This window comes from Diachasma alloeum, unplaced genomic scaffold, assembly GCF_001412515.2.
Source record: "Diachasma alloeum isolate Michigan unplaced genomic scaffold, Dall2.0 Dall_scaffold_00540, whole genome shotgun sequence".
NCBI classification, from domain to species: Eukaryota; Metazoa; Arthropoda; class Insecta; order Hymenoptera; family Braconidae; genus Diachasma; species Diachasma alloeum.
Genome location: NW_021680672.1, coordinates 102,160 through 125,246, shown reverse-complemented (window position 1 = coordinate 125,246; position 23,087 = coordinate 102,160). Strand labels below are relative to the sequence as shown.

Genomic DNA, 23,087 nt, shown 5'->3' with positions numbered 1-23,087 from the left:
TATTTTTTGAAATGACATATCACATCACGAAAAAAAGAGGGAGATCGGGGAATTATCTTCGAGTAACACAACATCTCTGTAACAATTTGTTTTTATTATATGATAATAATTCAATGTCACTTGACGGAAATTATTGTTTTGAGTTGTTTTATTTTTATTTGTTGATCTTTTCAGTAGTTTTTAATCACGGAAAAAATATAGTCAATTCAAGTGTATTTTTTTCCGTGAAGGATTTTCCGAGGAGGGGATATGTTAAGAACAACTTCATCGCTTGGAATTCATCTAATTTAAAACGATAATTCAACGCCACAGTATTTCCACAGACTCCTGCAGCCCCCACCCGTTTTTATCAACCCCCGCGATAGGATTCAAAAACAGCCCAAGCACATCGATTCTGGCGTAGATGAAGGCGTCCGGCGCGACTGCCGTAATTCGGTTTGAGCTCAAGTCCAGTTCTCTGGCGGTGAGTCCCGCGAAGTCATCAGCATCGACTTTGGTCAATTTATTCTCCGTTAAATCCAACTGACGCGTCGTCAACTTCCTAAAAGCTCGCGGTTTCACATCCGAAATCAAATTCTTCCTGAGCACCAAACGGTTGCTGACGTTGAGATTGCTGAAAGTCCCGGTCTCAATGGTCTTAATGTTATTGAGGGACAGGACGAGACGAGTGAGGTTCAGCCCGGAGAAAGCTCCTGGTTCGATGGTTTCGATCCGGTTGTCAGCCAGAGAAAGTTCGTTCAGCGATCCGAGCGTGTCGAAAACCCCTCTCGGGACGTGCTGCAGTAGATTTCCGTACAGGGACAGGTCCTCCAGCCCGTGGAGGGCGTCGAACATCCCGGCCTGCAGGGACGACATCCGATTGAAGCCCAAGTACAAGACCTTGAGAGCCGGCACATCTTCCAGTAAATACGGCTGAAACCCCGCGAGATTGAAGGCGTCACTCATATAAAGTTTCTTCAATTTATTGAGTCCTCTGAGGAGTCCGGGCGCCGGCGCAATCATATTCTGAACTAAGTTCAGCGATTCTAGGTTACCGAGTTGGTTGAAACACCCGTCGTGAAGTTTCTTGACGCGATTTCTGCTCAAGTCGAGGGTCTTTAGGCTCGTCAGGCCAGCGAAGGCGTCCGGCTTCACGCTGCGGATGTCATTCCCTTCGAGCGACAGCTCCTCGAGGTTCGGGACAGCTGACAGCGTCTCTGTTGGCACCTCCGTGAATCCACATGTCCGGAATTTCAAGCTCACTAACGATCTGGGAAGCGCCAGAATGCCTCCGTTGGAGTCGATTCGTCCCCCTCCGATGCTCAGCTCCCGCAAGTTCGCCAGACCCACGAGGGTATTCGGTTTTATCGACACCGCGGGCGGCGGAGTCTCGTCGCCGTCGCGCTCGCTGAACGTCAGCACGAGCCGCTCGAGGTCCAGGGTGTCGAAGGCATCCTCGTTGATGGCAGTGATGCCACTGAGGGTCTTGTAGAAACTTTTTCCGGAGAATATGCTGGCGTCGTGGGTGACCCGCGTCAGCGCGTTGGACTTCTTACACATTCTGAAATCCCAATCTTCGTCGCTGCAGACTTCCTCTTGCCCCTGTGCAGGTGCTGCAGAGACCGCGAGACTGATGAGGACAAGGAATATCTTCATGCTTGGATTCTCCGCTGATGGGTATTCTCGACGGCACTTTCAGTGGCAGACTGAGCGGAATTCTGAGATGCTAGCGATTGCTAGATCATAGTGGGGACTAGAGGTCAGCGGGATTAACATTAACGAGATTTTATCGTAATTCAGTTAGTAACGCAGTTGCATAATTTATTTCGTTGCGAAATGGAATCGTCGTAATGAGATCGATCATGCTATTTCACTTGATCATCAATTTATGATTATACTGAGAAAAAAAATATTTTTGACAATTTTTTTTGTAAAGTTGAAACAATTTAATGAAGAGCAATGGAATGATGCTCTCGCAGTCATCGGTGTTTACCTCGACGTACATAATGATTCGTGTGAATAATTTATCCAGAATTGTAGTTCAGAAATTTTTATTACATAATTTAAAACATATTGCTGCTACTGTTAATCTGTGTGGAGAAGAAAATTAAAGAGAACAGAAAGGAAAATGCAGTAAAAATGACTAAAAACGCAGTGAAATTTATTCGTCTTCATTACACTAGATTATTTGATCATCAGTACATCAATACTTCTGTTGACGCAGGGAGACCCCACTTGTCTTTATCAGCCTCCCGAATTGGATTTTCCGAGAGATCTAGTTTCTTCACCTTCGTATTCTTGAAGGCATTCGGTGCAATAGAAGAAATGCCATTATCCCGTAATTTCAGTTCCTCAGTATCAAGTCCACTAAAGTCATCAGCTCCAACTTGCGTTAATTTATTGTGGCTCAGATTCACCTCCTGCGCGGAGAGACCGTCGAAAGCCCTGGGCTTCAGTTCCGTAACATTACTGCACTCGAGATTTAACTCATGCACAGACAGGCCGCTGAACGTGCCGGTCTCGATAGTTTTATCCACCCTATTATCCAAGAGATACAGAACCGTCATATTTAATCCAGAGAACGCCCCGGGTTCGATAGACCCCACGTCATTAGCGGCCAAGTGGAGCAAATAGAGCGACTTGAGCCGGTCGAACACCCCTTTCGGGACGCTAGTTATGTGATTCCCGTACAGCGACAGGTTCTCCAACTCCGGAACAATCGCGAACATGTCGGGCTCCAAAGACGTCACGTTATTGTGCCCCATTCGCATGCTCCCAAGGGCCGGCAGATCTCGAAGAATATCAATGTTGAATCCATTCTCGTCGAATGCGTTCTCTATATCAAGACGGAAGACCTTGTTCAAGCCGTTGAAAATGCCGGGTGTCGCGGTGAAGTGGTTGTCGGCTAGGTTCAGTACTCTCAACTGGTCGAGACCATCGAAACACCCCAGCTCCAGACTGACGATGCCATTCCCCTCCAGATGCAGCTCCCTGAGGCGTTTCAAGGGCGCGAAAGCGTGCGGACGAACAGCCCGAATATAATTATTTTCGAACGACAGTTCGTCGAGATTTGGGGTGGACTCCAGCATTCTAGTGGGCACTTCAGTGAAGCCGCAATACATAAATCGCAAGTACTGCAGTTGCGTCATGGAAGTGAACGACTCTCCGATCAAATTGACGTTTGCTCGGAGAACGAAGATTCTGGATATATTTGATGAGCCGACGAATGTGTCCGGGTGCAGCGTCAGGGTAGGAAGAGCAGACAGGATGCGCTCGTTGCTGTAGGGCATCATTAGGAGAAATCCTCGGAGCTCCAGAACGCTGAAGGCTTTCGGGCCAATAGTCGTGTCGCCGTCGAATGACAGCTCCAAAATGCCGTCGTGGAGGGCTGAACGCTCTTCTACCTTAACGCTCGTGATTGTGGTGGTGGATTTCTCGCAAATATTCAAACCCTTGTGCGATTTACAAACCTCGTCCTGGCCAAGGGCTGAGGAGACGAGGGAGGTGAGGATGGCTCCAATAATTATCTTCATAGCTGTGAAATTAATTGCACAACACTGTCTACGACTGTCGATTCTGGTGATACACTGAGGAGAGCTGTAGTAGATTGTGGAATTTAATAGAGTCGGTAATCAGTGGCATTGACCTTTCGTGACTCCGATTCTGTTACAGTCTTGCAGTTATCAATTTTGTGGGGGTGAGCCTATCGACGCTCTGGGCAACGACATATTGTGCAGTAATCAGCGCGATTAAAATAATTGAGTTGTGTATCAGCAGCGAAGTGGTAGAACGGTACAAGGCGATTTTTACTATTGACCGGTTTTCAATGAATATCTCGAAATCTAAGGGAGATAGCAAAAGTTTTGTTATGACCTTTTTTGTAGAGCAGATTGAGAGCTACAATAAATGTTATTACGAAAATTTCGCTATCTCCCTTAGATTCCGAAATATTCTTCAAAAACTCAACTGGGAGATGAGTCGAGTTGAACCGTTTTACACCTTCGCTACTGATATTGTTCAAATATTAACCCCTAACGGACGGGCCCTTTTGGTACCCCACGCGGAAGTTAAACTATAGCGTTGTATTTAATAGAGCGAGTGATCGCTGATATCGACGCTTCATTTCAGTAGCGAAGCGGTAAACCGGGTTAAGTCGATTTGGACTATTGGCCAGTTTTTAACGAATATCTGGGAATCTAAAAGAGATAGAAAAATTTTTGTCATGACCTTTTTTGTAGAGCCAACTGAGGGTTATAAAAAAGGTAATGAGCAAAATTTTCCTATCTCTCTTAGATTCCGAGATATTTGTCAAAAAATGGCGAAAAGTCAAAATCGACTTAATCCGGTTTATCGCTTCGCTACTGATTTCGATTCACGGTTCGATCTTGATCTGGCGGTGATCCCAGCGATACTCGAAGGCCTCAGATAATATATTGCGGAATAATCAGACGGATTTATGCAGCTATTTCAATTTTTTTTTAATTTCATGGGAGATATTGTGGTAAATCTTGTGGGAGTGAGGTTGAATCGGATTGAAGGAAAAAATGTTTATGAAAGTTTAAGGTTTAAGTAGAATTCACGGAAATTCATGAGATTCGAATATCAAAATGATATGGATTTCCCTCATTTCTATGGATTTTCACAGAATAATTGAACTGAAAAAGAATTTTATTGATTTCCAGATCATTTGAACAGAAAATCAACGGAATATTTGATTTTTCAATGGCAAGATTTCCTGAAATTTCAGTGGAACTTGAACACGATAACAATTTCAGGAATTTGACACAGAAATTTGTAACATTGTATTTTATATTAAAAAACAATTTACATCAAAATACATTCATAGAAGAAAGAGTTTAAACTATTTTTTAATGAAGGGAGTTAATGTCTAGTAAAAATGATGAATATATTTACAGTAAATAACAAGCTTTCTACAGAGTAATTCTGCAACTGCCCCAGGCAATCACCCAGCATTTACATCATAATCTCAACCGATTCTTTGATACCCCACTGATCTCTGTTCGCACGCTTAATCGCGTTCCCGTAAAAACCAAATCGTTTCATCACAGTGTCCTTGAAAGCGTTCGGAGCGATGGTTCCGATGCGGTTCTGGCTGAGATCCAGGTCCTTGGTCCAGAGTCCAGCAAAATCCTCAGCCCCGACTTCGGTTAAAACATTCTCAGTTAAATCCAGGGACCGTGTCACACGCGTGACATTGAAAGCTCTCGGTTCAATCGTCGCAATATTGCATTTGGCCAGAGACAAGCGGCGAACAGTGAGACCCCTGAACGTCTCAGTCGAAATGGTTGTCAGCCGGCGATTGAGAGAAAGTATCAAGTCATCGAGATCCAGGAAACCGAAAGCACCCGGTGTTATCGTCTCGATTTCATTGTCAGCGAGAGAAATTTCTTTGAGAGACCTCAGTCGTTCGAACACACGCTTCGGTACCTCGCGAATTTTATTACCGTACAATGACAGCTCTCGGAGTGACAAGACAGCGTCGAACATGCCGGGGGTCAGAGTCGTTATATTATTGAAACCCACTTGCAGTTTCTCAAGATACGGAACTTCTTGAAATACATTTGTTTGAAACCCATTGTGATCAAAGCATTTTGATAGACGGAGTTCCTTCAACAGCCTCAATCCCTTGAAGAGTTCTGGCGACGCTGGGAGAGCATTGTCAGACACATCCAGTACTCTCAGTGTACTGAGTCCATCGAACGAACCCGGCGCAATGGCGACAATTTCATTGGAGCTCAGGTCCAACTCTTTCAGATGTTTCAGCGGTGCAAAGTCATTTGGATAAAGCGCAGTTATTTCGTTGTCTTCCAGCGTCAATTCCTCAAGTACAGGCATGGACTCCAGCAATTTAGTAGGCACTTCAGATAATCTACACCTTTTGAGTTCTAAACCTTTCAGTGCTCCAAGCGGAGCGAATGTAGTGCCGCGAGTGAAGTTGAGGTAGGTATTTTCGATATTCAGATGTTCCAACTTGGCCAGACCAGCGAACGAATTCGGCCGCAATGACAGCGACCGAGCGGCAGATATGTTCTGTTTGCTTAAGTAGGGGAACTGCAGGTAAAGTAACTCAAGTTTCGGAGTACTGAAGGAGTTTTCACCGATTGTGGTGTCCTTCGTCAAGTCGAGGGTGAGAACACTCTGGAAAAGCGCGTTCTCCTCCGCGATGCGATTGATCGTCTGGGATTCCTCACATACTTTCCATCCCGCATCAACGTCTCTGCAGGTTTCGTCCCCGAGGACCAACGATGCGAGTGAAATCAAACTTATTCCGATGATTACCTTCATTGCGATGAAGATTGATCGCCGATAGCACGCGTCTGCTCTCGACTGCAGACCGCGATCAACTGAAAGACAACGACTGTGGAATTAGCATATGTGCGCTTCGATGAGAAGATTTTCGGGTGACATTGGCGCGGGGGTGGACATCTGACTTCTCGGAGACTTCTCCTCGACCTTGTTTACGCTAATCGCATCTGCGATATGAATATACTGTAGGAATGCGCCTGACTTCTGACATAATTCGAAACTCAAGTCAACTGTCCTGCAGTCTTCATCCTCTCCGAGTACTGACGACACGAGGACAAGCAGACTTATTCCGATTGTTTTCATTGCTGGATGCTTGCGCTTCGACGACGCGCGTCTACTCTTTAACCGAGACTGCGGACGAATCGAAGGAAATTGCGGAGGAAACGATGTATGCTAGGTTTTGATAAGATTTTTAATGACATTGGACTCCGCGGGATCTCCTCCTTGAACTTGTTTACGTCGGCGGATTTCGTAATGTGAGAGTGACCATCAGATGAATCAATAACTACAGATGTAAAATGCATCTTGATATATTTTGGAATTAACTTCAGCTTTTACAGATTTTTATTGACGTCAATGATACAACAAGGCAGCAGAGTACACTGCTAACTTGCGGCTAGTTCACATGGTTTCAGCCCTCGGGCTTTTACTCACATGAACCTTTAAGGTTAATGGTTGGGTGAAAACATAAGGTTCGAAGTGGGAATTGCTGTGGGATAGGGAAAAGCAGGTGAAAAATCCTAATTCACATTTTGGAATTAATGATCTCCTACAATTGGATAGCTTGAAAAAATTATTTCTGAATTTCCACGGAGTCCGGCAAACCTAATGCCCCCTTATCCTTAATCTCCACAGGATTGCCGCTCAGATCGATATTTGTAACGTCGGTGTTCTTCATAGCATCAGGCACGATTTCAGTAATTTTATTATCCTTCAAATCCAAGAACCTCGTGGACAGCCCAGACAGGTCCTCAGTCCCGATCTTCTCCAATTGATTGCCACTCAGATCGAGGAATATCGTGGTTAAGCCACTCAGTGCTCGCGGTTTAATTTCAGAGATACCACAGTTCACGAGATTCAAATGTGCGGTCTTCAAATCGTTGAAGACTCCCGGTTCGATGGTTTTCGTGTTTTTGTTGTAGGCGAGCTCGAGGATTCGGAGATTCAGTCCGGAGAACGCGCCGGGTTCAATGGCTGTGATATCGTTGCTACCGAGCGTCAGTTCTTGCAGCCATGTCAGCTTATTGAAGACGTCCTTCGGGATTGTGTCAATATTGTTGCCGTCCAAGTTCAGGACCATCAGGTCTGGAGCTTCGTCGAACATGCCAGGCTGCAAGCTCTTGAGCTCATTGAACTTGAGTTCAAGAATGCTGAGGCCCGGCATGTCCTTGAGCGCGTGGGGCTCCATGTCGCGAAGTGGGAAGCAGTGATTCAGTTGGAGTCGCTTCAGCTTCTTCAGTCCGCTGAAAGCCGTGGGTACGGCGGTGAAGTCGTTCAGGGAAAGATCCAGGGCGATCAGTTCGTCGAGGCCGTTGAAGCAGCCGGGCTCTAGGGTAGTCATTCTGTTCCTGCTCAAGTCCAAGCTCTTCAATTTCTTCAAGCCGGTGAAGGCGTTCGGTTTGAGAGTCTTTATGCGGTTCTCTCCGAGAGACAGCTCTTCCAGATTTGGCAGTGACGCCAGCATTTCGGTCGGCACTTCGTCTATGTCACAGGTCTCCAGTGACAACTGTTGCAGTTTTTGGAGAGGGGCCAGCGGATTTCCCTCCACGTTAATGTTCGCAGCTTCCACGAGGAGGGTCTTGAGGTTGGTCAAGCCCGTGAATGACTCCGGTCCCACGTTCAGAGTGTGGAAAGTTGACGCGTTGAACTTGTCCTCCGTGTGAAACCTCAGGTTGAGCTCTTCGATGTCCAAATCTTTCAGTGCTTGAGGGCCGATAGTCAAATCGCTGGTTAGTAGCAAAGAAAGCTCTTTGTTGTCTCCGGTTTTGGTGACAGATGTGAGCACTCCGGCATCCTGGCAGATTTTGAAGCCCGGCTCGTCGTCGCTGCAGACTTTGTCTCCGTACACGGACAGTATGAAGAGGAAACAAAGGCCAAGCGCTCTCTTCATGGTGGCGAGACTCCTCCGTCGACAATGGTATGAACAACCACTCGGGGCAAACGATTGTTAGAAATCGATGGAAATCTTCGGCAGCTGCGGTATTTCAAGGCGTCGGATTTTTTTCGCACATTGACATCTGCTGATGATTTAATATTTATGTCGGTTTTTTCATTATCCGGGGTCTTGTCGTGACCCCGCTCGCGCTTTGTGTAATCGGGCTTCGAGTTTTTTCAGCAGTAATCGGTTCAGATAATGAGTTTTCTGTCATTCGCGTGGAAATTATAGGAGAATATGGTTGCGAATCGATTTTTATTATATGGGAAATTATTTCAGTTCAGACAAAGATATCATCGCTGAATGTGTGATGAAAAACAAGAGCGAGTTGCATAAGTCGTCACGGATGATGAAATGCACTAAATTAATGATGGAAATTTATTCGATTAAGAATTTGAATTATTGCATTCTTATTTTAGAAACGGAATGTAAGATTTTATTCTGTTTCGGTGATCAGATTTGTGGAGCTCCCACTGGACGACGTAATCTATTCTCACGGTGCGCTCGGGCGTGAGAATAGACAAAATGAGATGATAGACCGTCAGGAGATATATTCTATATTATTTCGATATTTGTGTGACACAGCTTTCGAGAAATGAAGTCGTAACGTGACTTAAATGAGAAAAATCTCCATGATAACGATAATAAGAAAAATTATGAAAATGATGAACACAAATGAATTCTTTCATCACCGATCTTTTTGGTAAACATGAACTTTAGAATAGAATACTTGAGAATAGATATTCCTAAACATTTGCTCGAAGGTTTACCCTCGCCTACGTCTGCGCTTGATCAAAACGTAAATCGTAAAAAGCGAAGCGACGGAAACGACCGATTGCAGGACCTTCTCGATCCAATAAAATCTGTGCACAGAAGAATAGTATCAGTCCCCTGGACAGATTTATTCCCCTACCACCACAACAATCAAGAAAATACTTCTTCATCCTTGCGACCTGAAGTTATAACGTGACTTAAATGAGAAAAATCTCCTCCATGATAACGATAATAAGAAAAATTATGAAAATGATGAACACAATTGAATTCTTTCATCACCGATCTTTTGGGTAAACATGAACTTCAGAATAGAATACTTGAGAATAGATATTCCTAAACATTTGCTCGAAGGTTTACCCTCGCCTACGTCTGCGCTTGATCAAAACGTAAATCGTAAAAAGCGAAGCGACGGAAACGACCGATTGGAGGACCTTCTCGATCCAGTAAAATCTGTGAACAGAAGAATAGTATCAGTCCCCGGGACAGATTTATTCCCCTACCACCACAACCATCAAGAAAATACTTCTTCATCCTTGCGACCGCGTCCCCCAAATTATCGAGGTCCTCCTTCATCAGATGTTTCCTTATCCCCAGTGCATAATCCCTGAGGAAGGACTCCCAGCTAAATTTCCCCACGTCAAAGTAGAAAATCTCCCGCTCCCTTTCACTCAGCTCCGCATCAAGTCCCTCCACATTATGATCGAAGACCGTCCAATCGTTGATGCCGAAAAATGACGTGTACTTAGCAATTCGGGATAACGAGTCATGAATGCGGGACATCCTGGGTTTTCTGAAAGTACACAAGGCGATGAGGTCGAAGACGTAGGCAGTGAGACGATGCTGCACAGCAGATGCGATCGCGTGAGTGATTCGTGACTTCCTGAGCGTGAGATTTGGGTATCGGATCGCTGCCATCAGTGGATACGTGCTGAAAGTTTTCCGAGTTTCCTGGAACAGCAGCTTCACATCCATACGGTTTCGTCCGCCCGAGCATAAATTGTAGACCCCGATCTTCTCCAGTCCTTCGTCCTTAGTTTTAGGCGCCACACAGAGCAGCAGGTTGATAACCATGTCCGACGGAATGCCATGAGCTGTTCTATCGATGTCAAGCACGGCAGTTCTGCAAGATCTCTTCTCATTTGAGAATGATTCATCTTTAAAATCATTTATCGGGACACGTACCTCAAAATGCCTAACGCTTCGTTAACAATCATCCAGGTGGGGCCGTAGAAACTGTCGATCCACCCGGGCATCGGCTCCTTCCAGGAGGACAGCACGACCGACGGCCGAACGATACTCACAGGTAGTCTACCTCGCAGATCCTTCAGCATTATCTCTGTCAGGGCTTTTGAAAAAGTGTAGGTATTCGGCCACTTCCTCACTAGCTCCGGAGGTATCGCCTTCAGGAGATCATCATCGCTCTTGGTGAAGTCTATTACTCCGCTGATGGCCGGGATGGAGGGAATGCATTCCTCGATTATTTTGTTGTGGCATGTCGAGAAGAGCGTTGAGACATGTATAAATGCCTATAAGATGAATAATAAATTTCTACTTTGGCAGAATGTCATGATTTATCTATGACTTACCTCGATTTCGGTCATCTCCTGGCAGAGTTTGAGAAGCCGTCGAGTCCCGAAAACATTACTGTCTACTGCTTCCTCCAGGGGCATGTCAAATCGAACATTAGCGGCACAATGAAACACGATAGAAATGTTTGATGTCAAAATTTTTTTGTCCACTTCGGAGAGGCCCAAATCGGCGAGGGTCAAGTCTCCTTCCACAATCCTGACTTTTGAGAAGACATTCGGACCGCTGCGGCGAAGCCGATCGAACACCTGTTTCGGAATTTATGATGTCCAAAGATTTAATGAATTGTGTTAATAGTTGAGAAGCCTCCTTAAAAAATTCTGATTTTCGGGGACTTGTCAACGATTTTTGGACATCTATCAACAATTATTGGCGATACTGGACACTGGCTACAGTAATCCTAATAGAATTTGATGATAGAGGCTGAAATAATTAGCGAAATGTGGCAGAGTGACAATTAGATAAATTTTGTTTTCATTTTTCTCCAATATTCCTTGATAATTCCGGAGAATTAACAGCAATGGAGATGAACCAGAGCATAAATTTGATGAAAACTTTTTCTTTTCTGAGATTTTATTACACAAAAAATTCAATTACCGGTGAATCAAGTAGATTTGATAACCGTTCAGTCGTCATCTTTCCCGTTTTGGCTCGAACAAGCAGATAAATGCATCCAACTTTCGGACAACATCTCAGTAGTTTCTCCAGCAGGAGCTTACCTATGCCCCCAGTACCACCGGTGATGAATATCGATTTGCCTTCGTAAAAATCAATCACAGATAATTTTTCTACGCTCATTTTTTTATGAATAGTTTCGTTACTTTGGGTCGTTACATATTAAAAGAAAGAGTAGTGTTACCCGGACTACAAAGAAGTGATGAATAAACGGCCGCTTGTAAATGTGACATGGAATAGTGGGGTGTTGTCGCACGAGGATAGCGTTATCGATAATTGTCCGGGCAAAAGTAATGTCTTCTGCACGCAAATTTCAGTTTGCGGTTGTATACTCAGAAAAACTACGCATTTGAGACGCATAAAAGTCTTTATTTGGAATTTTTCCTCTCATTCAAATAATATTTTCGCTGCAAATTTATAAAATTATGTATATATTTGAATAAAAATGATTAAATTATACAAAATAAAATAATTCATTCTTTCTAAATAAATTCTCCATCAGAATTCTGTCGCCGTCTAATCAATTATTTTTTTCCAACTAAATAATTATTTATTTGGGTCAATAGGACATTCGTTTTTATTTGAGAAACTATGAGAATAATTTATAATTTTATTGGTGAATTTATGAGCTGATGATTAATTTCCCGTCTATTTTTTCCTCTTCATTTATATATTTTTTTTCTAGATACAGATATCAATCCCTCGATATTACTCAATCTTCACAGACTCCGGAAGTCCCCAGTCAGCCCTATTAGGCTTCGCCGCAAGATCACTCTTCAGCCACAGACTTTCAACTTTCGTATTCTTGAATGCCCCAGACGCTATTTCCGTTATATTGTTGTTGCTCACATCCAAGATTATAGTGCTGAGTCCAAAGAAATCTTCAGGACCAATTTTCGTCAGCTCATTCCCCGCCAAAGTGACCACCCGTCTCGCCGTCAAACCATTGAAGGCTTTCGGCTTCAGTTGCGCAATTTTATTGTACGAGAGCTTCAGATAATCAACAGTCAGGCCGGAGAAGGTTTCACTTTCGATGACATCTAGGGTTGAGTCGAATGTCAGGACGAGTTTTGAAAGGTTCAGACCGGAGAATGCGCCGGGCTCCACCGCCGAAATGTGATTGCTGATGAACGTGAGCTCCTTCAAAGACTTCAGATCGTTGAACACGTTCTTAGGGATTTTACTCAGCCTGTCGTTGAGGAAAGAAAGGCTGCGCAGACGATTATTATTGAATGTTCCGGGTTGCAGGGAAACCAAGTTACTGTGCTTCAGCTGAAAGTCCTTGAGCGTTGGTACAGCTCGCAATATATCGGACAGACTCGTGTCATTCCGGAGATCCCCAACTAAATTGAGGGTGTCCAATTTCTTCAATCCCTCCAGGACGCCGGGAGCGGACGTCAAAGAATCCGCCGAAATGGTCAACTCTTCCAATTTGTCTAGCCCATTGAAGGAATCAGGCCCCAGACTGATGGCTCCATCCCTGAGCAAGTTCAGAATAGTCAAATTCTTCAAAGATTTGAATGCATTTGGAGGAATTGTGTCGATCAGGTTGTTGTCCAGAACTAGCTCCTCCAGATGTGGAAAAGCCGCTAGCATTTCCGTTGGCACTTCCCTGAATCCGCAGCTCTCACACCTGAAAATCTCCAGGTCTCCAAGCTCAGCCCACGGATTACCAGTATAAGAGATATTCGCGTGTCGAATGTAGAGATTAGTTGTGTACCCGACACCGCGGAAGGACCCCGGCTGCAGCGACAGAAGATGCGGCGAACCTTCCTCCGGAAAAGTCAGCTTGAGCTGCCAGTTGTTGACGTTCTTGAAGGCGTCCGCCCCGAGGGTTGTGTCGCCCTCCAAATCCAGGACGAGGTTGTGGTGCTCGGCGGGGTGAACGACTCGAGTGACAACGCCGGAATCTTCGCAGACTACGATATCACGTTTGTTAAGTCTACAGTTCTTCCTGTCAGCGAGGGCTGACAGCACTAGCGAAACGAGACAGATTCCAATGATGGTCTTCATTTTTCGAACTACAACTGCTCTCGATTGGAGAGAAAGCGGAACTGTCGAGGAGTCTGCCGAATGCTACTATTTATCGACCAGAGTTTTCCTCAATATGACGTCTAGGGGAGTAGGAGTTGATTTTAAAAGGCAGAAAGTTCAGTCGCGGAAAATTTTTTCCTGTTGTTTGCCGCAGGAAATCTCGACGAGAGCCTAAAAGTATTGAAATCAGCGGTATTTGATGACTCAATTGTAGCTGTCCACCACTCATGAATCACAGTTATTAATATGCGGTGCTTGATGCCCCTTACATAATTCATTACGATAAAAATGAGAACTCGATTCTCGGATTGTCACGAGGAAAACATTTATCGTATTTTCCTGGAGAGACACAACAAGGAAACAATACACTGTAATTTCCATCATGACAAATTTGTAATGCGGGGCTATCTCAGGTACACGAGTGAGTAAATAAACGTAATCTTTGCAACATAGTTTTATTTTATAATGATCAAATTAGTTAAATAACAATCGTCAAGATCTTGATAAAGAATTGCTGATTTAGGCAGCCCCCAGACAGTTTTATTTGCATTCGCTGCAAGATCCGTCGGCAGGATAAGCTTCTCAATCGTCGCGTTCTTGAACGCATCCGCGACGATTTCAGTGAGATTGTTCTCGCTCAGGTCCAAGACTTCAGTGTTCATTCCATCAAAGTCTTCAAGCCTCATTTTCGTCAATTTAGTTCCCTGCAGCCCAACCCATGACGCGTTTTCTCGTGTTAAATGAAGTGGCCCGTCATGCAACGTTGCCGGAAACTCGCTAGACGCGCCCGGGCAGTGTAGAGTAAATTCGGCAACGTTGAAGTCTAAATTCACGGCGGTGCGTTCCCGCGGACGTGACTGCAGTCGCTGGATCGCGTAGGGTGAGCAGGCTAGTACTGAATATTACTCTCATTCCATTTGAAGTTTCGGATTTTGAGGGAAAATTCTAAATGCAAATTTTTTTAGTTTATTTGTTGACTGAGTAACCGAGCGCTCGTAATTCTTGGCGCATTGAGCGGATGTCCTCTTGAGTGAGTCGAGCGTTCGGCGGACGAGTGGGGCCCGGGTTTATCGGAGTCATCAGGGACATTGCGGACTTCAGGGCCGCGGACCAATTGCCTGAATCAATTGGAGAATTTTTTTTTGTTAATATTGCTGAAGACTCAGTGACGAATATTATTCTATAGGTCGTGGAAATTCTCGAAAATACCGTATTTAGAAATGACGGTGAGGGCCTTGTTCAATTTTTCTTGTGCCTCTCTCGCTCTTGAACCCTCGCCCCTCGTTCCAGCGGCGATGATCTGCTGAACATTCTCGGGAAAAACGTTTGTGCTCGATGGAATACAGGAGTCCATTCCCACGGCGCAACCCGCTGACAAAATCTAAAAATAATTCGAATAAAATTTGGAGTTAATTTAATTAAAGTTCGTGTTGATGGGAAATTTTTCATATTTCGTATAATTTAATTTCATGGGGTTAATTGATGTTGACATTTCAATTTTAATTTGATATGGCAATGGAATTTACTAAAATTTATATTCAATTTTCAGAATGAATTTGAGAATGAAGAAAAACAATTTTCCTGAATTTTTAATTGATATGTCTGAAGCACAGAATTTTTTCGTATGAACGAAAATTTTTCATGTGAATTGTTTCGTATTCTTCAAAACGAACCCATTTTACTGTGTTATCACAGTAATTTTTTGTTATTTTTTTCTCGATTTATCCTGAATGTATTTCATTATCAAAATGTTAAAAATTGAAATTTCACTGTCGGTTCATTAAAAAAAATTCAGATTTATCCCGAATGTATTTCAATATCGAAATGTTCAAAATTTAAATTTAACTGTGGTTTCACTCAAAAAAAATCAGCAGTGTCAACGCTCCAATGGTCCTCACTTCATTACTCCCTTGGAAGACGACAAATCTCCTGTTATCAGCGCGCAAGGCGTGGGACCCCTCTTCGAGGTTCGTACTGGTGAATTTAATTCCAACGAAAGACGGAACTTGGGTCCCGACTGTCTCCAAAAGTTTCCCCATGTGAACTGAACATAATAATATCCTGGTGATCCCTCATTCTCCCAAAATCGTGGACAAGTTCATTTATCACAAATAATAAAAAAATATTCGCCTTACGATTGACACTGGACCGCGCCGGGAAATGGTAATAGAGTAGCGGCGTCCTCGGCGCAGCTTCCCCCACAATTCTGAGGTAATTAATCAACTGATTCACATTCGCAGGTTTGAAATATAGTTCTGGCAAGCAGAGTATCGAGTCCGCTTCGATTTCCTCCGCATGTTTGGCCTGAGAAAATTAACAACGTCTGCATTCACGCTGACACACGGAGTGAAATGGTTTATTTGAATTGAACGAACGAGTTTATTCAAATAATTCGCAAACAAGTGTGTCATGACAAGAATAAAGACTTTATCTTTCAGAAATTAAATTATTGTGCAGACGGCGAAGAGAACAAATTATTTATTCAAGATAATCAAAACATTTTTTTTAAATTCATAGCTGATAAACCTTGTAAATCGGTTTCAAATGCTCAAAAAAAAATTAAAAAATTGAAAAAAAAAAATTTTAAATAAAAATTAAAAATTAAAAAATCAAAATATTTTTATTGAAATGAGTATCTTTGTGAGTTTGTCAATTTCTATGAGAAATATTGAATGCCAAGTGCAATGCACGAAATGTATGAATATACCAAATCAATGACATCCGGAAGGGGCGCCCCGCCGACTTGAATCATCAGATGTTGTTTGGTTGTCCTGACAGCACTCGCCCATGATTCTGCAATCTGTTTGCGCTCGGGCACCGACAGCGACATTCCCTCCCCAGTGGTGCCATTTACTTGATTACGATTCAATATCAGAACTTTCTCTTGATCACTGCATCTTATTGCATGTTCAATTTTCTCGTTATTTATTTTTTAATTAGCTAGACAGCGAGCACTTTCGGAGGAAAATGTAAATGAAATTTCGTCATTGTCAGGAACATTTTCTATGAAAAAGTTTCCGTTGGACACTTTTTATAAAAACACCCGCAGTAAAGCTACGAAATTTTTTGATAGAAAAAAAAACAGAAATTTTTTCCTGCGTGAAAATGAAGAAATTATTCCTCAACTGTCGAGTGCGAGTGATTGCAATTGTTTTAGTTATCGAATTATTGCATTTTCAACTCACCGAGGACTCCTTTGATACCGCTGTCAGCCAGGTACTTCGCGTACATCGGTATTATCGGAGTATTCACCGTCAACCTACATCAAGTTTTTACGTAACAGTCGAATTACTCGGTTTCTACCAAAGTGAAATCAACGATGCAATGGTGTTTTTACCGTTCGGTGAATGGCGCCAGCACCGGTACAATTAAACCTCTGAATGTGTATGACAGGCTCTGTAACGTTATCACATTGCATCAACGATAACACCATGAGAGTAATAAACGCTAGAGACGTGCAAATTCGAGAGAGAATTCATCGATTTTTGATTGAAACGGAAATATTTTTCATCTATCGAATAAAAAGATGAAATGAAAAATCAATTGTTTGTATTAATTAATTAAATACAATGGGTTTTCTTTATCGTAATGAGCGGAGAGAAGTCATGATGTGATCGTCTTACCGACATCCTCGGCGGAGATGTAATTCGCAGCGCAATCGTACAGATACTGAATTTAATTGAGAGATGACGGGCAAGTGTAATCAGTGGGAGGTCGGAATGCTCACTGACACAGCGATAACGGTGCTTCCAGCAGGTCTTATTGCCCCACCAACGGCAGAGATACCAAAAAACTTCACGTAATTGGTTCTGCAATTGATTTGGATTTAGGAGACTGAGAAGAATCGATTAATAAAATGAAATCAATGGGTTCATTCTGATTATCTGAAGCAATTTTATTTATCAATTTGGAATTAATGAATTATTCATTTCATATAATTATAACATTTTCATGAAGATAAATATGAGTTCACAATTTTGCCACAAAAAGATTCTTCAAACGAATAGAAAAATAAAAAATAAAGAGTTTTATTGATTTAACTGCGTCACATTGGAGGCGGAAAATTTGCGAGAGGTCCGTGAATTTTGCCGATTTATGTTGTTTATTGAGGTAATTTTACGTAACCGGGGGAGTGGTTGTGCGATAACAGAACAGAACAGCAGGTGTCGGTCAACTGTTGAATAACCGCGGGGTTTATTATCTCACGGCTTCAGTGATAACGAGTGATAGAAGGACAGACGATTCTTTTTGTGAATTTCAAGAAAGAAAACGCATTCGGAAGTAAAATTTGCAAATTGCTAATTTATTACCAACAATTACTATATTCATTTATAAAAAAAGGGAACTGTCCAGCTGTTTTTATTAGTTCTTCACGGAGTATCCAAGGGCTTGCAATTCTTTCGTCATAGCGTCGACTGCTTCCTGGGTGAGCCTCTGGATTGGGGGACGCACTGGGCCGGGGTTTATTGGCGTCAGGAGGGCCATCGCTGTCTTCATGGTGACGACCCAATTACCTGGGGAATTAGAGATAAAGAGAGGGGAGAATTTTATTCTAGAATGAAGAATATTCGTTTTCTAACCAATATTAAATATTAAAACATTATCTCAATTCGAGCATTTCGGAATTATTCCTTCGGTAACTCAAATTTAATTAATTAATTATAATTGAGAATTGTTTATAATCATAATTCGTTAATTATAATTATAAAGAATTCTTTTAAAGTGAACAGTTGAGGATTTTAATGACAGATTACCATGTTTCGATATCGCGATGACTGCTTTATTCAATTTTTCTTGGGCCTCTCTGGCTTTGAGACCGTCACCGGTCATTGCAGCAGTCAGAATTTGTAACGCGCGTTCGGGGAATATGTTGACGCTTGTCGGGATGAAGGAATCGAGTCCCATTGCACATCCAGCTGACATAATCTGGTCATAAGAATCAAAATATTTAAATTTTAATTCATTTTTTTCGCCAGAGAATTCATTCAGTAAATAAATTCATTCAATTACTTAATTAATTAGTTAGTTAACTAATTAACAAATTAATTGATTGACATTAAAAAAAAATTGATTCAATTAATTAATTACTTAATGAATAGTTTTATTTCCTTCGATATTGTAATTTCTCAATTATAGAATTTTTCACCTGATCACTTCCCAAAAAAACAACAAATTTTTCTCCATCAGCATGTAAAGCCTGAGTTCCCTCGGCAAGATTAGTGCTCGTGAATTTGATCCCAACGAACGAGGGGATTCGATTCCCAATTGATCCCAGAAATTTCGCCATGTCGACTGTCAAGACAAGAAAAATTCCAATTTCACTCATTCTCTACATTCAAAAACATTTCAATATTTCACTCACTGTCCACACCGGAAAACATAGGAATATGGTAATAGAGTAATGGAGTGGCCGGCGCAGCCTCCCCCACAATTTTCAGGTAATTAATTAACTGCTCCGCATTAGTGGGCTTGAAGTACAGCTCCGGTAAACAGAGTATGGCGTCTGCTTTGATTTGCTCCGCATGTTTAGCCTGTGTGCAGTGCAACGGCATTCCCGAGAATTATTTAATTTTTCATTTCCTTAATTTGTTTTCTTCCGGCTTCTCCAAATATTTGATTCTATTTCGATTTCATTACGTACGAGCTCGACGACGTCAGGGAGGGGAGCGCCTCCCACTTGAATCATAAGATGCTGCTTTGTCGTTTTCGCAGCATTCGCCCAGGTCTCAGCCACTTGCTTGCGCTCTGGGACTGACATTGACATGCCCTCTCCACTCGTGCCGTTGACTTATCATAGTTAATTCATCCTGAATTAGTTGCAGTTGAACTTAATTTTTTTTATAATTTATAAATGTCATTTCCCAATTGAAAAAAAATTATTTAATAAGTCAAACTGCGGATTTTCAATAGAAGTTCAGTGGAAATCCAATGGGATTTTTTATCTAATTAGCTAGGGAATAAAACGCTTCTTAATTCAAGTGCAATTATAGGAAATTCAATTCATAATCCCTCGGAATAAAAAAGTTTCGAGAGAAATTGCTTTCAATTTGTCAATTACACGGGAATTCTTGGGTTTTCTTATTCAAGGAAACTACGATACATTCCTAGTCCTCCCTGCTGCATTCCCATGGGTATAATGATGGTTATCCAACATAATTATCAAATAAATACCTCACCTAAAACTCCTTTGATACCCCTCTCAGCCAGGAACTTCGCGTACCCCGGTATCACCGATAAATTTAAAGCCAATCTGCACAGCGAATTTACGTAATTACCGAATTAATTACTTTCCACAAAAGTTAATAATGACATAATATTGCCGTTACCCGTCGGTGAAGGGCGTCAATACCGGCACAACAAAGCCTCTGAAGGTGTACGACAAGTTCTACAATGTTAATTAATTTTCATTACGGCAATTTTATTGGGTAATTGAGTTTCAACAGAGCAGAAGAGTCAGGAATAAGAGGAGACTAATAATCTCTTAGATTTAATTTTCCGAAACCATCACATCTCAACGATTTATGACATTCTGACTTGTCTCCACAAAAAATTAGAGAATCACAAAATCTATCGATTAAAAAACTTCCATATGGAAGAAAAAAATTAAAAAAAAATACAGTACCTCCATTTTAAGAATGAATGCAACTGTCAGAAGAGCTCTTTGAAGACTGAGACATTCTCCAATTCTGCGAGGTCGTTATATTTCTGTTAGCTGATAAATACCGATAACCATATTATCAGGGATCCAGCGTCATTTATCAGCCATATCTCACCGAAAAATTGAAAACAGGAGTTTTTTACTCAATCTGAGCGATAATTATTCCAATTTTACTCAAGTCAAAACATTCGCATGTTGGTAAACATTTTTTTTTGTCGACACTAAACAAAAATACTTCCATTCCAAATTATTCAAAAAAAAAAAAAAAAAATAATAATAATACTTTTGATTATTATTATATTAATTATTAATAATAATCAAATTATTAATTATTATTATTCTTATATTTAATTAAATAATTAATTAAATTAAAAGTATTTTCGTTAAAAAAAATTCCATGACTGAGTACATGAGATTAAGGGGAATAATAAACAAAACTCATAATTTATAAAAATGCTCTTTATGTTTATTTACATGTAGATCCTTCAACAATGTCAATATTACCATAATAATTAATAATAATTTATGTATATATTTATATTTATAATATATGTAGTCTAAATGGCCGCATGCTTTGGGTCACGTGTTCCTCAAAAAAGAACGGAGAACTACGTAATTTAAATAACGCCAAAAAGTTTCTATCCTATTCATAATAAGTGATGTTTGTTTTTTTTTTCATCAATTAAATCTTGACCTACACAATTCAACTGCGATTATTTGACGCATCTACGAAGGATGTTACCATTCTTCACTGTTTATTTAGTTAATTTTTTATCCTCAGTATTATCCTCTTATCCTATTTAATGTATTCAAATCACATGAAATGGCGAGCCTGAAAATTCACACTTCAAGGTCGGAGATAGTTTGCCTCAAACTTCATCAAAATGCGTAGTTTATTTAATTGTTAATCAATTCATTAATGTTTCATTTTTACCACAATTCGATTCGATCGTATGAATAAAACATGAAGAACCGACGTCTCGAGAGTTTCAATAAATTATTAAATGACGGATAAATAAATAATAAGGAGTGAAGAGTGAAATAACGACGAGGAAAGAGTGACTAGAGTTTGGTAACCAGTTGTCAAAAATAATCGATAACGTGAACGTAAATTGAAATGAATAATAGTGAATCTTCGTTGCTTTATGCGTCAGGGAGAATTATGCAATAACAACAGTCAGCTGTATTTTTCTCTCCTTTGATGCTACTCGTGAAACAAAATGCCAAACGAACCGTGACATTTTATGTACAGATGAAAGAATGCGCGTGAAAATACAGAAGTGGAATAAAAAGTCAGAGATACGTGTGAAAATAAAATTCAGTGTGCGAGGACAAATGCCTTTTTTTTTCAAAAAGTAGAAGCGCTAGCGTACAAAGCAGTAGACAGAGACGTACACCAGCCGATCCGGCGTGGGATTTTGCCCGGAGAACTGGCGATTCGTCGACAATTTTCTAAATCCTATTATTCAACGTTTTCAATGACAGAGGAACGTGTGGTTGATTAAAAAATCTCAACGTTTTCAAAATTTTACAAACTCTTGATAATTCTGCGGCCTCCGCGCGGGCCCTGGCCCCACGACGCGAGAAACTTTTTGGCTTTTGTCGATTTAACTGATGTACAAAACAACTGAAATGATTTCATTCTATTTTTTTTATTATTCACGATTTCGATTTCTCGGTTTTGGATATTATTTCTCTCCGGATATGTACACGGGGATATTACACAAATCCTAAAAGTTTTTTCTCACCGACGGGGAAATACTCGAGTCAATGATGCTGACAAATAATTTATTATTTACTCCTCATCAGCGCGCATATTCCAATAGAAACTTAATACTGCTCGTGGTAACCTCAAGAAGTCGGTTAATCTCATGATAATGGTCCCAAAATGTTAAAAAGTAGTTAAGTATAATTTCACATTTCGCAGCGTAGAAGCATTACTCTTTCACTATGTATTACAATCTTGTTATTTTTTCTATAATAATTTTTTATTGATTTTATCATAAGTCTCTTTACACCGTAACGTCACTAGAAATTCAAAACGACTAGCCGATAAGAATATATTTCGGTTGCGAGGTGAAATGACTAGAGTCGAGTGTTGAACGTTGAATTATGCATTCACCGCGCGAACGAAAAAGCCGGGGGGAGACTTTTTCGGTCGTCCCGGCGCCCCTCATTAACGCGATAATTTCATAATCCCAAACTGCGATTCATCGACTGAAAGCATTTCACCATCACTCGATCGATGCCTTGCCTCGATGCGGGGATTATAATTCGAATGATTTTTTCATTAGAATGCACTCGTCGAATGCAATAGTTTTACAGTGAATAGAAAAATCACGAGAGACTGATAAATTTTCCTCCCCCCATTTAAAAACTTTCTCCATTTAACTTTATTTTTCACGAGTCGTGACCAAAAAAATTGACAATTGATAAGTTTTTTTTTTCGGAGAGTATGATACATCGAACTATCAGTAATCCTAGTGCGATATTAGGTAGATATGAATCCGATGAATAGTTTAGCCATGATATTAATATTCTTCGTACTTGTATTAATCCAAAATGTATTCAACTCGTCGTCAATTCGAATAAAAACAATTGTCTTGGTCTCTTGAAGTGATATTGTTCTTTAATTTAATTTCGTCGTGAAAAAACGAATGATTGAAAAATATTTATCCATGTGTGTCCGGACTCATTCGTTAGTAATTAATGCAGTTGACAGTGGGGTAATTAATTCAGTTGAAAGTTGGCTTCTGCAGAGAGAAAAAAAACCGAAAGATTCAGGGAGAAATTAAAACTAATGGAGTGAATGACAATCATAAATACCGTAAATTGGCTGGGCACAATGAAAGAGACGATATTTCACGTGGAATATTTGTTTATCATTGACTTCGGGGA

The 23,087-nt window shown here is 41.2% G+C and overlaps 7 protein-coding genes across 12 annotated transcripts; all 7 read right to left on the bottom strand.

Annotated features, from left to right (window-relative positions):
* Window positions 1-135: 135 nt before the first annotated feature.
* Window positions 136-2,029, bottom strand: LOC107042998 (carboxypeptidase N subunit 2-like). The gene has a single exon (XM_015264286.2). The coding sequence runs from the start codon at window positions 1,633-1,635 to the stop codon at window positions 301-303; it is 1,335 nt and encodes a 444-aa protein (XP_015119772.1). The 5' UTR covers window positions 1,636-2,029; the 3' UTR covers window positions 136-300.
* Window positions 2,030-2,119: 90 nt separating this feature from the next.
* On the bottom strand, window positions 2,120-3,798 carry LOC107042997 (leucine-rich repeat-containing protein 15-like). The gene has a single exon (XM_015264285.2). The coding sequence runs from the start codon at window positions 3,510-3,512 to the stop codon at window positions 2,175-2,177; it is 1,338 nt and encodes a 445-aa protein (XP_015119771.1). The 5' UTR covers window positions 3,513-3,798; the 3' UTR covers window positions 2,120-2,174.
* Window positions 3,799-4,436: 638 nt separating this feature from the next.
* On the bottom strand, window positions 4,437-6,743 carry LOC107042999 (leucine-rich repeat-containing protein 15). Its single transcript, XM_015264287.1, has one exon. The coding sequence runs from the start codon at window positions 6,283-6,285 to the stop codon at window positions 4,954-4,956; it is 1,332 nt and encodes a 443-aa protein (XP_015119773.1). The 5' UTR covers window positions 6,286-6,743; the 3' UTR covers window positions 4,437-4,953.
* A 77-nt stretch (window positions 6,744-6,820) lies between these two features.
* On the bottom strand, window positions 6,821-13,554 carry LOC107042960. Its single transcript, XM_029126462.1, has 6 exons — window positions 12,208-13,554; window positions 11,420-11,580; window positions 10,822-11,070; window positions 10,418-10,761; window positions 9,759-10,355; window positions 6,821-8,468 (listed from the first exon to the last, which is right to left on the bottom strand). The coding sequence occupies exons 1-6, from the start codon at window positions 13,508-13,510 to the stop codon at window positions 7,100-7,102; spliced, it is 4,023 nt and encodes a 1,340-aa protein (XP_028982295.1). The 5' UTR covers window positions 13,511-13,554; the 3' UTR covers window positions 6,821-7,099.
* On the bottom strand, window positions 9,157-11,843 carry LOC107042995 (putative fatty acyl-CoA reductase CG5065). The gene is made up of 5 exons (XM_015264281.1): window positions 11,420-11,843; window positions 10,822-11,070; window positions 10,418-10,761; window positions 9,759-10,355; window positions 9,157-9,685 (listed from the first exon to the last, which is right to left on the bottom strand). The coding sequence occupies exons 1-5, from the start codon at window positions 11,618-11,620 to the stop codon at window positions 9,589-9,591; spliced, it is 1,488 nt and encodes a 495-aa protein (XP_015119767.1). The 5' UTR covers window positions 11,621-11,843; the 3' UTR covers window positions 9,157-9,588.
* Window positions 13,555-13,967: 413 nt separating the features above from the next.
* LOC107042971 (N-acetylneuraminate lyase) lies at window positions 13,968-17,262 on the bottom strand. Of its 4 annotated transcripts, XM_015264244.2 has the most exons (8): window positions 17,155-17,262; window positions 16,869-16,927; window positions 16,717-16,790; window positions 16,239-16,384; window positions 15,667-15,835; window positions 15,430-15,575; window positions 14,741-14,912; window positions 13,968-14,649 (listed from the first exon to the last, which is right to left on the bottom strand). In XM_015264244.2, exons 1-8 carry the CDS (start codon window positions 17,158-17,160, stop codon window positions 14,498-14,500), a joined length of 924 nt encoding a protein of 307 aa, XP_015119730.1. In that variant the 5' UTR covers window positions 17,161-17,262; the 3' UTR covers window positions 13,968-14,497. The 4 variants fall into 4 exon arrangements, with proteins under 4 accessions (XP_015119730.1, XP_015119731.1, XP_015119732.1 ...); XM_015264245.2 differs by lacking the exon at window positions 17,155-17,262 and having other exon boundaries at window positions 16,239-16,428; window positions 16,869-16,880; XM_015264246.2 differs by lacking the exons at window positions 16,869-16,927; window positions 17,155-17,262 and having other exon boundaries at window positions 16,239-16,485; window positions 16,717-16,759.
* A 551-nt stretch (window positions 17,263-17,813) lies between these two features.
* On the bottom strand, window positions 17,814-20,227 carry LOC107042972 (N-acetylneuraminate lyase). Of its 3 annotated transcripts, XM_015264249.1 has the most exons (8): window positions 20,154-20,227; window positions 19,858-19,916; window positions 19,708-19,781; window positions 19,173-19,318; window positions 18,894-19,062; window positions 18,678-18,823; window positions 18,286-18,457; window positions 17,814-18,045 (listed from the first exon to the last, which is right to left on the bottom strand). In XM_015264249.1, the coding sequence occupies exons 1-8, from the start codon at window positions 20,157-20,159 to the stop codon at window positions 17,894-17,896; spliced, it is 924 nt and encodes a 307-aa protein (XP_015119735.1). In that variant the 5' UTR covers window positions 20,160-20,227; the 3' UTR covers window positions 17,814-17,893. The 3 variants fall into 3 exon arrangements, with proteins under 3 accessions (XP_015119735.1, XP_015119736.1, XP_028982293.1); XM_015264250.1 differs by lacking the exon at window positions 20,154-20,227 and having other exon boundaries at window positions 19,173-19,338; window positions 19,858-20,147; XM_029126460.1 differs by lacking the exons at window positions 19,858-19,916; window positions 20,154-20,227 and having other exon boundaries at window positions 19,173-19,358; window positions 19,708-19,851.
* Window positions 20,228-23,087: the final 2,860 nt, after the last annotated feature.